General features: G+C 38.5%; 1 protein-coding gene across 4 annotated transcripts in view; it reads left to right on the top strand.

Annotated features, from left to right (window-relative positions):
- btbd11a (BTB (POZ) domain containing 11a) overlaps window positions 1-16,880 on the top strand; it is a 176,546-nt gene that overhangs the window by 139,651 nt on the left and 20,015 nt on the right. For all 4 annotated transcript variants that reach the window (XM_044186720.1, XM_044186719.1, XM_044186717.1 and 1 more), the window contains 4 exons: window positions 2,703-2,910; window positions 8,930-9,082; window positions 11,234-11,399; window positions 16,027-16,116. In XM_044186720.1, the coding sequence (XP_044042655.1) occupies window positions 2,703-2,910; window positions 8,930-9,082; window positions 11,234-11,399; window positions 16,027-16,116 (617 nt within the window). The remainder of the gene's footprint in view (window positions 1-2,702; window positions 2,911-8,929; window positions 9,083-11,233; window positions 11,400-16,026; window positions 16,117-16,880) is intronic.

Genomic DNA, 16,880 nt, shown 5'->3' with positions numbered 1-16,880 from the left:
CAGTTCAACACAATCATGGAAATAGAGCACGATTTGCCTTGTTTTCAGTTATTTATTGATGTATTTAATTCTTTCTAGATAATTGTCTATGAGGCTCCCTGGAGCCGGAGTGCAAACTGTGCTGTGAGCAGCGAGCACTGTTTACGTCTGACTGCCTGTGAACTCTGTCAGGGGCCTTTAGTCTGACAGATGGAGAACCTTGGGCGCAGACTCACCGTGTCATTCTGTCTAAGGAATGAGGTTTCAAGACAGGCCAACTTTCCTCAGACTGGGTATTTTTGGAACAAACAATCAAACAAGATCAGAGAGAGAATGTGTGTGTGTGTGTGTGTGTGTTGTGCCACGATGTGTTTACCGTTGCACTGCTTTCTCAGAGCTTCAGACTTTCACACATCTTGTTTTATTCACATATTACTCATGCATCCAGTAAGAGAATGCATGAACTCACAAGATTCAGGCTGTGGTGTTTTCTGTCTAAAGTGTCTGTGTGTTTCTATAAGCCTGAAACCTCCAGCGTTCCAATAAACCGAGTAAATAATTAGATCAATAGGGATATTCATTTTCTGAGAAATCGACCCTGCAGGCTCACGCTGCAGTATTTTCACTCTCAGAGCAACATCGTTATTCTTAAATGCATCACTAATGACCTAATCGATAAGTTGCTGTGAAGTTGTCAAAATGCTAAATCAGAGAATTATGACTCTCTAAGTGTTAGCACTGAATATCTGCCTGCCTGAAGTACACAGGTATTGAATTTCAGACTATGAAATTCATACCTCCTCCTGTGTTCAAAACTATTAGAATTGTAAAATTTCTTCTGACTTTCATTTGTTCTCTGCTCCTGCTGCGTACAGACACAGCTTGAAATAGGTTCATACTAAAAGCAGTGGACCACATTTATCATGGAATATACCAAAAAAATGTACTCTATGTTCCCTGAAATAAAAGTTTACTTAATCTCTGTGGCTGGTGTAGTTTTTACAGAAAACTGTTCATATATTACATGATTTTCTCATTCATAAATAAACTGAAGTTAGGCTTTACTGAACAACTATGTGTTAAAACTGTAGACACACACTTGTTTTTTGTCACTTAAGAGGACATTATATTCATTCTCTGGAGATTTACCCTTAACTATTACCACTAAATGCCCAATCCTGACCAAATCTTAATCGAAAACCAATTCTGTGTGAAAAGATTTGTCCTACAATATGACTAAAGGATGATTCCAGCTTATTGCAGTTTGGATTCTTATTTATATTCTTTTACATTTTCCATACATCTGGAAACGTGGTAGCCTGGTTCCAGATGTCTGAATCATCGCCCAGCGTTTCAAAAAGATGGTGTTGTGCCCACTGACAGTTTACAAAGCCCACAGAGCTTCGTAGGCAGGATTAAGAATGGGGACATCATCCTCCCACATAGATAGCTAGCTAGCTAACATGCATGAAAAAAAGCTTAAAAGTGGCATCAAGCATTTATGGCATTGACGCAGTTGTATAAGTTGTTTTAAGTCCTCATACAGAAATAACAACCTTTAAAGCAAAAGGTTTGACATTTTGGGTAACACGCTTAGTTGCTTTCTTATTTGCTTATCTGTTACATGAGGAGATTGATAGCACGCTCACATCTGTCCATTAAATATCAAGCCAGAGCCAGGAGAGGGTTAGCTTAACTTAGCACAAAGACTGGAAACAGCTAACGTGGCTCTGTCCAAAGGTAACAAAATCTGCCTTCCAGCACCTCTAAAGCTCACTAATTAGCAAGGTTTGTCTTGTTCATCAGACAGAGGGTTATATGTTACAGTAGTTGCCCATGTTTTCAGTCTTTGTGATAAGCTAAGCTAACCGGCCTCTGGATGTAGCTGTATATTTAACTCCTAGCAAATGCTGCTGCAGCTTCCGTGTCAACTGAAAATTACTTGGCGTGATGAATACCTCACTCACTACTGATTGATTTGTTTTCAACTTGTCTGATCTTCTGGCTGCTCATTTGGTCACTTGAGATAGAAACGATGGTAAAGGCTGTTAAAAGAAGACCCATGAATCTGAATTATCCTTTGATAGAACTACAAAATGATGTCTAAGCCTACAATCACATTTCTAATGGCAGGAAGTTCACAAGGTTTAAAATGCTTTCCAGATTCATTTGACATTTTGCACACGCACTGACACAGATATTGTAGTTTCCCCATGACTCTCTCGATGGTCACGTAAGAAAACTAGGAGGAAAAATAAGAGCTAAAGATAAAATGAGGATAGAATAAGAGCTCAGACTCCTAAGGGATTTACTGAGAGAGGCATGATGTGTGTAAGATTTAATTTCAAGGCAGCAATTTCCCACTCAGCAAGGATTGTGTGGGCATATGTGTATGACTAAATGTACGCCGAATCAGACGGAGTGCGTCTGCTTCATCAAAGAAGTGCTGTGAGTACTCACATGTTGAAGGGCTGGTGCAGAAAATGAATGTGTGCACTGAGAGTAATGTGAAGGACTTTGTTATAATGACTAGATCTTTCCTCAGTGGAGTACACAATGTTATTATTTTATTAAAAATAATAATAATAATTTTATACTTTTATAATTTTATACTTTAATGAATTTCTATTTGTGTCATTTTTAGTTTCATGCTCCCTGTATCTTTATCACATTATGTTGGTAAAAATCCATGCACCATTCTCATGTATAAAAATATCCTCCAGGTGATTTGGTATCCCGGGCCATGCACCACCTCCAGCCACTGCACATCAAGAACCCCAGCAATGGGACTCCAGTCCACCAGAAGACCAACACCATAGTCCACTGGGAGCCCGAGGCCCTCTATACCCTGTGTTACTTCATGCACTGCCCACAGATGGAATGGGAGAACCCCAATGTTGAGCCCTCCAAAGTCACCTTACAGACTGAGAGGTGAGTCCGACAGTAACCCTGGAAATGATGCTGCTTTCACACTGGTAGTTTAGTCCAAATCCTGTTTGCCTAAAATTTTGGTAATATGAGCTCTTTTTCTGTGAACCAAGAAGCCGTATCCAAATCCACCTAAATGAGGTGGTCTCAGATCGGTTACACTGTTGAACTGTGGTAGGTTTTTGTGCAGTCAGTGTCATCCGTACTGTTACTGGAAGAAAAATAATTTTGTTTGCATGGATAGCACCATTGGTGGCATTCTTGAATTGTTAGCAAAAAAACAAGAGAGATAATACACAATATATTTAGTCTTAGTAGAGAAGTAAAACACGCATTTTTACGGCTTTGCTGCCCATCCAGATAATTTTGTTCCCTTCAGTTTCCCTGTGTACGTAACACTGGGCAGGACATTATTTCTCAGTAACAGGGGTAAACATCTGCACTATGAGGAAAGTGTGAAAGCAGATTAGTAGGGTGAATAACCAGTTTAAGAATTTTATTGCAGGTATTTATCACAGAGCTGCCCAGTTGGTTGAGTTAAACCTCAGTAGGTGGAGAATAAAGCTCCACCTACAAAAATTTGTCCAAATTCAGTTTATTAGATCCTCCAAAGGACAGAGACATAAACTCATGATGTGTTCAGGCGCTTTATGTTTACACAAAGTCAAGTCAGTAATGTCGAAGTTTATCACCATAAAGTTACCTTCAAACAGCCAACAAGGTGCACATGAGAGTGGCAAATTGACATTTCTATGATACCCAACTATGTGACTGGGCATATTTCACTCAAGCACTTGACAGACAACTGGCAAATATGTCCATATATGTGAATATATCCAGATTACTAACACCAACAAACACTGGGATTTACAGTATGCCTGGCTAACATTATTGACACTGAAGTGGCTTCTTTATTGGTCTAGTTCCAGCGATTTACCTGATTCACCAGTAACTGTGACCACCTTAACACAAATACCTGGTAAATATGAGGTCATGTGATATTTCAGTACTCTACCAGTTGTCAAGGAACAACTTATCTGCGCACAATGGATTGGTTATACCAAGGATCAGTTAAGGAAATACAAAAGCAGCATTTTAAATGGCACAGGCCTCGGCAGACACTTATGACATATTAGCTTTTGAAATTCAGACAGTCTCAAAATTATATTCAGTGTCTCAGAGAGCCAAAAAAAGAGCCATTTTGACAAGAATTCCTTCTTTGTGTTCAATTTTGTCAATTAGCTCACTTCCACACTATGATATGTGGTCCTTTGCCTCCACTCATTGAGCTTTAAATCAAGCGGTAAGATGATTTCTATCTCTGAGAAATGTTTGCGTAAGTTAAAATCCAATCTCCCAAAACGTCCGTCACCCACATTTCTGGCACACTGTACACACTGTAAAAGCACTACATTCAGTGGGCACAAACTCAAAAAGCTCTCCGTCTTGATAGGTAGACACATATATCCTTTCAACCATATTGCCTCTGACAGTTAGTAGCACACCAGAGCTAGAATAATTTCAACTGTTGTAAAGGTTAGTACAGACATTCCTACTTTCTTGCACAAGTTTCTCGCCCCACAAGCGATCCTGTAAGATGCTGCGTGGGCTGGTCAGCGCTGACACTTCCCTAGGCATCGAGCAGATTGATGGGAACCAGGGGGACTTCACTTGGATGGACGGATGGACAGATATTCCAACATCTTTCCTCCACTCTGAGGAGATAAAACTCCATCCTGACGACCCTGGGGAGCACAAGGAATGTCAGGCGGAGTGACATGTCAGCAGGCTCTTGGGTCCCCGGAGAGAAAATTCTCTATTTAGCATTCTGCGGAAAGGTTGAAGACGACTAGAAAGGGCCTGAATAACACAGCGGGATAAGAGGGAGGCAGAATATGATTAAATGAGATAAAATAATCTTTTAGGGTTGTTTTTTGAAGCTTCAGATAAGCCTCTGTAGGGTGAAAAACTATTGAAGGGAAGTAAATTACTGAAATGACTTTTACACCTAAGCTTTAAATTTCTACCTGACGTCAAATTAGCCTTAGAAAAAGAAAATTGATTTATTGCTCCAAATTTTGAAGTTCATGAGAAAGATCAAGAATCTAGAGGAATTTAAAATAGTAACAGAGCTGCAGTATATTATGGTTAATGATATATTCAGTATTTTAGCCCAGACGTTTACTCCTAAGGAGGAATTTTTACACTGGCAACTCTGGGTGTTGGTTGTCGCTATAGGCCTGCTGTCTGTATTGATGGACATCAGTGTTTTCATTCCAGACTGGCCTCCCTCTTTTTCAAACCCAGAACGTTATATATGTCTTTCGGGAGGCAGACATCAGTTAGCACACAAGCTCTGAGAAAAGGGAGGATGTCTGAATTGTCCCATTAGTCAGCCAACTGCTAAACAACAGTGAAGACGTTGCTTTTTTTAAAACCCGCCAGAGTTCAAATTCATGGCAGGCTATAGGTGTAATGACAAGGATAGCTTTGGTTGTGGAATGAGAAACTGATGCACACAAAATGTAGACTTGTCAAACACAGTGTGTCAATATCTAACAGCTGCTGTCTTGATTAAACATGTGCTTACAGCAAATTTACAGAAGGACCAGGGAGCTGAATACATGATAAACATAACAGTCCCAAATGGTTTCTCTCAGTAGGGTACGTGGTTCTGTTTGAAATCTTTTTTTTTTTTAGACATTATGGTTGCCAGAGGGTCATGAGGGAGAAAAGCTCTACAGGGACCTTCACTGATGGATTCATAATATGATTTAACTGACTATAACATGAAATTAGCCCAGTTAATTTAGTGTTTTAAGGTTTTCTAATGTGCATCTGAGCATCCGCCATGGTTTTAAAAGCCTTAAAGGACTTTTATTACTATCTAAACTGAGATCTAGTGAGTCAGAAGTATTCCTAACTCTACCATAATTAATGTTTCTTGTAGAATAAGTACATTTGTTATTAAAAGTATCCTGAATACTTGAGTTCATAAAAAGGACATAGCCATGATAGCTAAGTACAATAAATGGGGGAAAAAAATCAAGCTTAATATCTGCTTAATGAGAACCTTGTGAAAGGAATTTTTCAAGTGTGTCCTTTCTACCAATGATCTGTTTCAAGGGCCAGGCATTACAAAAAGCCCATATAAACAATATCTCAAAGCTGTTCTGTTTGTCATTAGTTCAATAATCTAGAGTAGAGAAAGGGACCATTTTTATGAGCCTAAGAGGATAATTATTATGAATGAGTAGGATTTACTGAAGGCACACTGCCAGTGGATGGAGTTTATCCAGTCCAGGAAAGCAATAAACTTTTGTCCTTTTTGTTTTGTGATACGGAATATCTTCTATCGTGAACTGAGGCCAAATGCAACAAGAATAGAGCTGATGAGACAGTTACTACCAGCTGTGTTAATAAATGTTTGATGGATAATTATTTTCACTTTTAAAAATATACAGTAGTACTATTTTTTTTAAAAGACGTATTTGTCCTACAAACTCTTGTCTCATTCTGTCTGTAAACTATTCCTCTTTGGTTGAGCAGTACTCCAACAGATGAGGTTAAATAAAAGGGGATTGTGCACAGCTAAAAAGCCAGCTAAAAGACTGGCATTTTCACTTAGCTCAAATAAGTAGTTAGGTTTGACTGTTATTTTTGAAGCTGCTGTAAATTATCTGTTAATATCCCAGCTGTAATCATTATTTTCAAGATTAATGCTAACAAATTATATTAAAACAAACACACACACTCCTGTGATCACATAACAGCTTCATATTGATGTTTGAAATTAAAATCATCATGCAGCTTGCTCCTTACGTTGCTCAGTGACAATGATGCTAAAGCTAACGTTCAAGAAAGGAAGAGTATGTAAAAATTGATAAATTATAAACAAAATACAGCATTCTCATTTATTTATGTGGTATTTCATTAACATCATGAAAGCATAATGAACAACTCCAGGATGTGATTTAGGCTGCATTCAGACAGAATCAGGCACTGCAGCGAAAATACCAGTCCCCCCATTCATTTTGAGTGGCGGTAGTGCGTTGGCTGTGGTAGTGGGGGCCAAACTGTCAAACTGCTCCACCCCAGAAATATCACTGAAACCTCCGTCTGGCTTGCAGTATATGCTGAAATATAGCGATACCAAGAAGCTTCCTTTGGATTTGTGTTTGTTTGTTTGAGCTCTGGTCGAGCGACCTATAGAATTAATTAGTAGATGGAGCGCCGGTACAGAGAAAGCAGGTGAATCAGAGAAATGAAACCTTATTTTCTGATTGTTTCACAGTGGTTAAGTTCTAAACATAAATAAACATGCCCACACCGCCGCACAGCCTGATTCTGTCTGAATCCAGCCTTAGGCGGATTTTAGCTAACCTAAGATCATACATGACCTCTTCATGTTAGCTATTTTAAAATTTTAAAAACACAGCTTGTCAAGGAGTATTTGAATTAATATCGTTGTTCAGTCCCATTTTTTTTTCCAATTATTTACTGCTGTTGTCATTAAAGGCATAGTTGTAAATTTTGGGAAATATGTGTTTTTCGCTTTCCTGCCGAGATTTAGAGGTGAAGACTGATACCACTCTCGTGTCTGTGCATTAAGTACGGAGCTGGGGCTAGGAGGCGCTTAGCTTACAATTGACATTACTTTTATATTTCTGTTTGTATATGGATTAATAAACAAGACACAATGTGTTACAGTAAATAACAAGTTTTAGAACTGTTGGTAGGTGTATTTTTGAACTTTGGACAGAAACAGGCTAGCTGTCTCCCACTGCTTCCAGTCTTTATGCTAAGCTAAGCTAATCGCCTAATAGTGCTAGCGTTATACTTAATGCACAGCCATGAGAGTGGTATCAATCTACTCATATAACACTCAGCATGAAAGCAAATAACTGTATTTCCCTAAATTTCGAACTGTTTCTTTAATGTGTGTTATTGTTTAGAAAACAAGGAACCTTATAAAGTCATACTTGTAAAATGTTTATATAAATCCAAGTATCTAATTCATATCTAATTTGGTGTGACTCAGTACACATGACAAAATGAGAAAAATTGCTCATTCTGCTTGTGAACTGATGTTAAGGGGTTAAATGTCTGATGAATGACTGACCTGAATTTTGCTGTTGTTGCACTGTGGGGGAAAAGATAAATAGCAGACAGAACAACATAAATGTGTATGTGTGTATGTGATAGTGAGAGATTAGGTGATTTCCAGGTTATGTGATTAGAGACTATCCACAAACACACACACACACACACACACACACACACACACACATATACGCACACACACAGTAGTCCTGGACATAAATGATGAAATATGAACATGTCAGCCAGGCAAGACCCATTACTGATGTTGATTAAAGAAGGTAATAACAGCCTTTTGGGAGGTTGCAGCATCTAGATCTCTTTCTGTTCTGGACTATCTGAGTTGTAAATTATGAATATTGATTTGGTGTAGCCGCCTTTTCAGTTATCTATAAGGGCATCTTTAATTAGAAAATGTGTGTGGCTATCAGTGTTGGACCAGAGTCTTTATTAAGTGATTTTATTTGAAAAGTGAGTAGAGCACTTAAGTTTAGTAAGTTAAAGCCCCTGAACGCTTGGCTTCAAATCCTAAATATTTCTCCGTAACATTAAATTAATGGCAACAATCAAAGTAAAAAAACATCTTAAGGTAATACTTAAAAAAACTATTCAAAAACTATTCTTCTTCAGGACTGTGTGGGTGTGGTTCAGATCAGATTAGATTGACGGTGACCAAACAACAACAAAATAGTGTGTTCATGTGGGATCCCGTCAGTAACAGTAAGAAACCGATAAAGAACATTTTTCAGTTTTCAGGGCCATTAAGTTAGTTTCATTCTTTTCATTTTTGAAATCCCTTTGTACTCCTGCATCATATTATTTCCTTGTGGAAAATCCCATTTTATGTGCCATTCCTTTAAATTTCAACTAATTTTATTTAAACATTTGATGTAAGCAAACAAACCTTTGTTTTCCCCTGCAGGCCGTTCCTGGTACTGCCTCCGCTGATGGAGTGGATCCGGGTGGCAGTCGCCCACACTGAGCACCGACGAAGTTTCTCTGTGGACAGCGATGATGTGAGGCAGTCCGCCAGACTGCTGCTCCCCGGTGTGGACTGTGAACCTCGACAAATAAAGTACGGATATGATGCATATAACAAAGTTTTACTGCAACAAGCAAGCTGAGGCAGAAATAGTTAAATCAGTGAGTGAAGAAGACCCACGGTTAAGTATGGGAAGTCATTTTGCCTAGTGAGCATATCAGCCAGCAGCAGTGAGTCCTTCTTGCTTCTGGAAGTGTTTAATCATCCTTTTGCTTATAAGCTCATTAGCTCAACTCAAAAATCTCTCAGGCCATACAAAAGGTCCAGTACACATCACTGAAAATCTTCAGTAAATTATCCCCCAAAAAATTCAAGTAATAGTGTGTACCTATAAATCTAGCCCTCTGTTTGACTGAAACTAATTGTAACATGCATGTTACAAAAGCCAGATATCCACACTGTCATAATAACAGAAATCATATGAGATTGAGTCAAAAGTCAGTTCAGCACAAAAAAAGGCTTTAAATGTTGCACAGAATTTTTAGTTATTTTTTCTAGGTTGTGGTTGGTGTGGCTCTTTGATGTAGCCATGTATCATCAGTAAATTGCGACTTCCTGGCACTAATTGAGATCAGTTCCTGTATCAGTACAATAGCAGGACATATTGTAATAGCTCTGACTCATTAAGGACACGCTGACATGCCAAGCACAGGTGTGACTAATGACAGCTAGTCACACCTTAGTTCAGGAGCATAATTAGTGTTATTAGTTACACCTGTGCTTTTCTGCGATGACAGGTCAAAGCGTTGAGGATGCATATAATTCTATTTGTAATTTGTATTTTCAAATTAGAAATTCATGGTGGTTTGGTCACCAAAAGTACAATAAGATAATTGTCTGAAAATATTTGAGTAAGCCAATCAGTTGGTGAACCTAAATACATTTTTAGCGGCTTTTAGTGATGGCAGGTCGGTCAGTCCATCATATTGGTACTTTTATATGGACCAGCAGGTTGACATTCGTGATTTAGAGTGAAATGTCTCAACAACCATTAAATGGATTGCCATGAAATTTGCTACACACATTCATGTTAACCTCAGGATGAATCACTTTGGTGATCCCTTAACTTTTCATCTACCGCCATCATCAGGTCAAAATTTCTATTTGTCCAATACTTTAGTTTACTAATGACATTCCCATCAGCCTCAGCTGCACTTTGTGTTTAGTGCTAATTAGCCAATGTTAGCATGCTAACACACTAAACTAGGGTGGTAAACATTATATCTGCTTACCATCAGCATGTTTGCATTGTCATTGTATGCTAGCATACTCACATTAGCATTTAGCTCAAAGCACTGCTGTGCCTAAGTACAGCCTCACAGAGCTGGTAGCATTGCTGTAAACTCTTAGTCTTTTTAAACTGCATTGTCTAACTTCAAAGTTTGTTAATGAGATCACTAAATAAAGTGTGTTTGTCCCTCTTTTAATGGACAACAGTAACCAATCTGCTGGTTTTGTGACTTGGGGATAAATCTTCTCTCTCTATGTTTTTGTCTCACCTACAGTCTCCCTGTTCCCCCCTCTCTCCCCCTTTCACTTCTGCCATTCTCAAATACACCACCGCAGTCACGTGGCCGTGCACAACATTTGTCACATGGCAGCTCAGTCAGTGATTTTGTGTTGGTGTCAGTGTGTTAAGAGTCTTATCACATTTCAAATACTTGCAGAGAAATAATAAATGAAACACTGAGAGGTGTGAAATGCCAGTTAACATTTTCTTACATATGTCAGATTTAATTGTCATGTAACATTGGACAAACATCATGAAAAAGTTGTCTTTGACCCTGTGGAAGCGTCAGCTGTGACAGCTGCTCTCTTGGATTAAGAGGCTTTACGGGAGACATGAATGTGTAATAATGAGTCATAGCAAAAGCCTTACCTGGAGAAAAGCTACTTTAGGAAATGAAGAAAGTAGAGAACCAGAGGCAAGCAAAGAAAAATGATATGATGACAAACGCAAACATTAGTGAATTGACTTTGAATGCAAACAGCTCAATACTTGAAATAAACTTATAAAGTTACAGTTGATTATATAATACCAAGATTTTAAGTTGTTAAAAGCAGAGTCATTTTCTGTTTCCTTCAGTGTGAAGTGGAGATGTAAAACCACAGATCTCAAATGCATGCATTTCTGATATAAGCTCACACTTAATCACAGTAATGGATCTGCTGTTTCATCTGCAGAGCGGAGGATTGTTTCTGTGCCACCAGAAAGCTGGACGCAGCCTCCACTGAGGCCAAGTTCCTGCAGGATCTGGGCTTCAGGATGCTCAACTGCGGACGGACGGACCTGGTCAAGCAGGCCGTGAACCTGCTGGGGCCTGATGGCATTAACAGCATGAGCGAACAGGTTCGGCACTTAACACACACTCCTACATGTATATACGGCATTAACATCACACGCCCACATAGGAATAGTGGAGAGTTAAACACAAGGAATTATGAATCTCTAGCAAGTATTACCTAGCAATCCATCCCAGTTCACACACATGCTGGGCACAGGCTGCGCCCTATGAGTCATGCAATGTGCTAAATACTTATGCCATGATACAACTTTTCAAAATTCACATTATTTACAAGAAAATATTGGTTTCTTTGTGTCTGAGTATACGGATGTTTATAGGAATGCAAATACATTATATGAATATACACAGATATGGACGGTATCTGAATATTCGCTGTAATATTTGTCGCCCCACACAAACGTCATACCACATCTTCTCAGAGTTATAACTGAGTCAAACTGAAACACACAGACATTATACACTGCTTGCACCAATCAAACCTACACTTGATGTAAGGATCAAATTGCTTATTTTGTCTGAACACTTCAAAGATAGTCAGTTTATTATCACATAAGACAATAAAAGCAGCAAATTCTCACAAGAAGAATCAGAACAAGAAGAAGCTGGAACTAAGCATTGTTTGGCAATTAATCAATTATTAAAATAGTTGCTGATTATTTTTCTGTAAGTTGACTGATCGATGAATTCATTAACTGTTTCAACTTGATACTGAAGACGTTTTCCTCAGTATCAAAAGTAATCCAGATGATTGTTGAACTGCTAGTATCAAAGCAGCATGATTTTCCATGATGCAGATTTACCTAAATGTAAACAAATAGGCTAAAAACGCAGAGGTTCTACCAGACTTGTTGTGCAGGGCAGGATTAAGATGTACTGATGTTGCACAGATGTTATTTTTACCTCAGGATCCGACATTGAAGCTTGGCATCAGGCGCAACTTAACAAACTGACTGTGTCAAAAGTATATGCAAAATGGCAGAGAGAGCTTTTCAGATTTTTGTCAATAACTTTCAATAACAATCATTTTTTTCATGGACACTTCAAACCAGCTTTATTTTCATCTGGACCTTCGCTCCATTGCATTAACAAACTCCTTTTTTATAAAAGTTGGGTTCAAATAAAAATCATAATTTATCATTTGATTAACTTAGGTACATGGTCAAACTATTATGTTAGGAATGTTATTTTGTATACTTTGTGGGCAGCTAAACTTATACATATACGTATGAGGAGTGTAAATGGCAGTAGAAAACAGCTGAACGCAGAAAATTAAGCAGTCTTGACGAACAATGTGCAGTATAAATCCAAATACAGATATAAATACAGATATTTTTGTGAAATAAACAGAGACTGATAATAGCTTTGTGTTACACCCTTACTCTTTATCCAAAAAATGATGAAGAAATTATCTATTGTTCCATTTGTACCTGATACTGTAACACTTTTCCTGGACTGAGCTTCAGGTCGATATCTCAGCCTTACTGCATCCAAGCGTTAATGTCATTTGGGATTTTCTACCTTCCTCAGTCAATGGAAATATTGGTTATTCCTTGCACTACTAAGTGGAAGCTAATAGTGCAATCTGATTTTCAGTCGTCAAAAAAGCTGTGCCTGGTTAAGAAACTCTTGGCAGGTCTCCTCTTAGATACACAAAAAAACTGTTACAAACTGATACGTGGGATTTATGTTTGCAAAAAGCCCCTCTTTTCCATTTTTGTTTCTAACGTAAACCTATATTTTAGTTTCATGTTATCCACAGCTGCTTGCAGGTTGATTCATACCACAGTCAGTCAGATTATTTGACCGGAACAGACCTGAATTAGTTTTCAGTATTTACAGGTCCTTATGAGTAGAACAAATTGTATTGACTGACACTTTTCCTCCTCACTCCTCCCATAAATAACCATCCGTGGTGACATACAGGCTTTTATTCACTTGTAAAACCAGCTAAATGCTGCAAGGGACCAGACAGCTTTACAGGAGCAATACAGTAAAAGCTGCAGTCTGTCATCACGGCTGAGAGGCTAATGATCATCAGGGTCTGCTGTCTATCGCTCTTTAGCTGTCTGCTGATTAAGTAGATCGGTGTCCAGGAAATATTTAAGAATGAATCACCACAAAGGGATATCAGTCTTCAACATAAAGTGCTTTGGTGTGTTATGAGCGAGTCGTAAAAGGCCTTTGTTGAACATAATGGCCCAGATTAGACATATGATTGAAGTCTGTTTTATGGAAGCTCATCCAAAGCACTTAAAAATGTGTTTGTTTTTTAGTCTAGATAGTCTGGTAAATGGGAAGAACTTGCCACCTGCTTTACAATAAAGTTCTTTTGTTATTTTTCTCTTTGCAGTAACACTTACATGCAGCTTCATCCTGCATCTTGGAGCATAATGTGTGCGGGCGTGTCAGGCTCAAGAGAGTGCTCCATGCATATGGTGGCATGTGGAGATATAAGATGTTATGTGAGGAGTTTCACAGCCCACCTATGCTGTCGCTCTCGTTGGAAAGACACAGTTATTTTGAGGCAGTTATGATTATGTCTGGAAAATTGGAACCTGCAAGCAACTGCTGGAAATGTCTCTGATTGATGAGGAGGAAATGGGCTCTGACTTGTATGTTATGTATGAAGACGGAGTATATTTTAGTGCAATCTTTAGTCATGGGGCTGATTAGTAACCCCCTAGTGAACTCTCAACATGCACATATGGCACTTCAGAGGTTATGACAAAATAGTGATTTAAAGAACATTATGTGAAGAAAGACTTAGAAACTAAATTATTCTTTTTTCTGGTTTCTTATAGAAGTAACGAGCACAGCTGTTGGTGAGCTCCTTATAGAAAAGCTAATGGTCTCTAAAGGGCTTTGCTGATAGCACTGGAATCCACATATTTCATATGGTTTAAGAGAAATTACCAAAGAATCTGCCGTCACAATACAATTTCACAGGTGTTTATTAGTTCAATTAATGAATCAACATGCTCAAGTACACTCAAGTACACTTATTCAGGTGTTGAATTCTCAATGGTCATTGGTTTAAAGGATAGGTTCACAATTTTTCAAGTCTGTCTTTAAGCAATAGTCAGGTACCCATATGAACACTGAAACAGGTTTTGTTTGCTGTACTCATTCCTCATGTTCATACTGGCCCTTCCCAATGTGCTTTCAATGTAAGTGATCACAGTCCTCATTCTGTTCAAAAATACATTATAAAATGTATCTGAAGCTAATATGAGGCTTCAGCAGTCTGAGTTAGTCAAATCAAGTGGGTATCTTCTAAAGTTACAGTCTCTTTAGTACAACAAAAATAGGGAATTTGTAAAGACAGTAACTTTGGAAGATACACACTTTCAGATAAACTAAATGACTTTAGATTTTTGTCCCTCATCTCTTCCATTGGAAGCATGTTAGAAATGGATCTTTTAATGGCCAGTGCAGACAGGAGGAATGATGACTGCAGGCAAAAACTGTTCATATGGGCACCTGACTATTGTTTTAAGACAGACTTGAATATATGTGAACCTATCCTTCAAGTGTCAAACTGTTTCATTTAGTATGGTTATCCTTAGGTTTTGTTTGGTTTACGGTACAAAAATGCTATACCTGTAACCTGTTAGCTTACATGCTAGGATTTGAATCAATTTGACAACAATTCTTGAGTCTCTGTATGATTATTTGTTTTTTGGCACATGGCAACACTAAAGCAAGGTTGTGGGGCTGAAGCCATTCCCAGCATGCATTAGGCAAGAGGCAGAATACACCCTGGACAGGTCACCAGTCTATCACTGTGCTGGTACACATAGCCAGACATTCACACCACCTAAACTGTGAGGGCAATTTAGCTTCCAATCCACCCAACCTGAATGTGATTGGCCTGTGGGAGGAAACTGGAGCCCCTGGGGAACATGCAAACTCCAGACAGAAAAGCCCCGTTGTCAGATTTGAACCCAAGAAGGCAAGTGATTTGACATAAGTATCATAACATCTGGCTCATGAGGCTGATTAGATGCTAGGCCATATTTTAGGGTTTAATGAGATGAATTCCTTGCTTTGTTGGGCACAGTGGTGGAAGAAGCACCCAGATTTTTAATATAGCTTAACTAAAAATAGCAATACCACCACTTAAAAATGCTGCATTACAAGTAATAGTCCTGCATTTGGATTATTATTATTATTTATGTATTAAATAATTATGTCTGTATTTTTGCAGCTGGTCGAGCTGTTGCTAATCCTAGCTACTTTATATGATGTTTGGTATTTCTATACCAAACCAAACATCTGGTAGATCTAAAACAATTCATTGTATTTTATAGGATGATTATATGTTAATTGGTAAAGTAACTAGTAACTAGAAAAAGTACAACATTTGCCTCTGAAATGTAGTGGAGTAGTATAAAGTAAGATAAAATGGTAATACACAAGTACTTATGGGCATTAGCAACTTTGGTTTATAACTGAGACCATGGCACTACTGTACTGTTAAAATTGTCAAACAGCTCCTGAATAAAAATTTATTTGGTACAATTTTCAAATAAAAAGTAGACTGAGTTTGTGATTTACTGAAAGCTCCTGAAAGAAATACAGTTCATCACCTTTCCTTTCTACAAAATTACATTGTAGAAATGAATAATCCAGCCTGAAGCCTGTAACCCTCCTCCTTTCTCCCTCCCACAGGGAATGACCCCTCTCATGTACGCCTGCGTCCGCGGTGACGAGGCCATGGTCCAGATGCTGCTCGACGCCGGAGCCGACATCAACAGCGAGGTCAGTGTTCATGAGACGCCATCAGTCTGTCAAAATGTCACATTGATTCCACATTTTTATTTTTGTCCAAAATGTTCATTTACATTTGTTGTGTGTCTCAGTGAAAACGATGAACCCACTTTGTGTTGCTCTTTCCCCCCTCTCTGTCTTCATTGTCTCACCTGCTGTCGGCATGCTCTCTGTTCTCCTGGCAGCTTATTACATGAAGTGCACCGATAAGCAGGATTATTTGCACAGTAATAATGATAGTTTGTCTCTACGCTGATATAGAATAATAATCCGCTGATAGTCCCTCAGTGCAGGCAGTTACTTCATCACATTTTACAATGTAGACATTCAGCAGCAGTTTGCTTTCTACTACATAAATAATGCATTACTGTTGTACAAGTGTGTGCACTTAGTGTAACTCGCTACCACAGACTGTGCATGAAGCATGAACTTCATTGCACTTATTTATTATGTTGAACTAATAGCATTAAAAGTAAGCCTTATTGTTATAAATCTGTTTCTCCGCAATGTGTCCTGTGTGTGTGTGTAGCTGCTTTAATCTTAGTTGGCAATAAGAATATCCAAGAATAGAAATGCTTCATGGACTCTCCTCCACCATAGTGACCTCATTGTTGATTGTTGTGATTGCTTCATTGGTTTAGTGCCTGTATTTAGTGCAGGTGTGTTGACTCAAAAGCAAAGCGCTACCTGTATAAATCATCTAGGAGGTGATTGATACATGTTTAAAGGATCATTTAACCCAAATTACAAGAAAC

Source organism: Siniperca chuatsi, linkage group LG23 (assembly GCF_020085105.1).
Source record: "Siniperca chuatsi isolate FFG_IHB_CAS linkage group LG23, ASM2008510v1, whole genome shotgun sequence".
Taxonomy (NCBI): domain Eukaryota; kingdom Metazoa; phylum Chordata; class Actinopteri; order Centrarchiformes; family Sinipercidae; genus Siniperca; species Siniperca chuatsi.
This window is presented reverse-complemented; position numbering and strand designations above follow the sequence as displayed.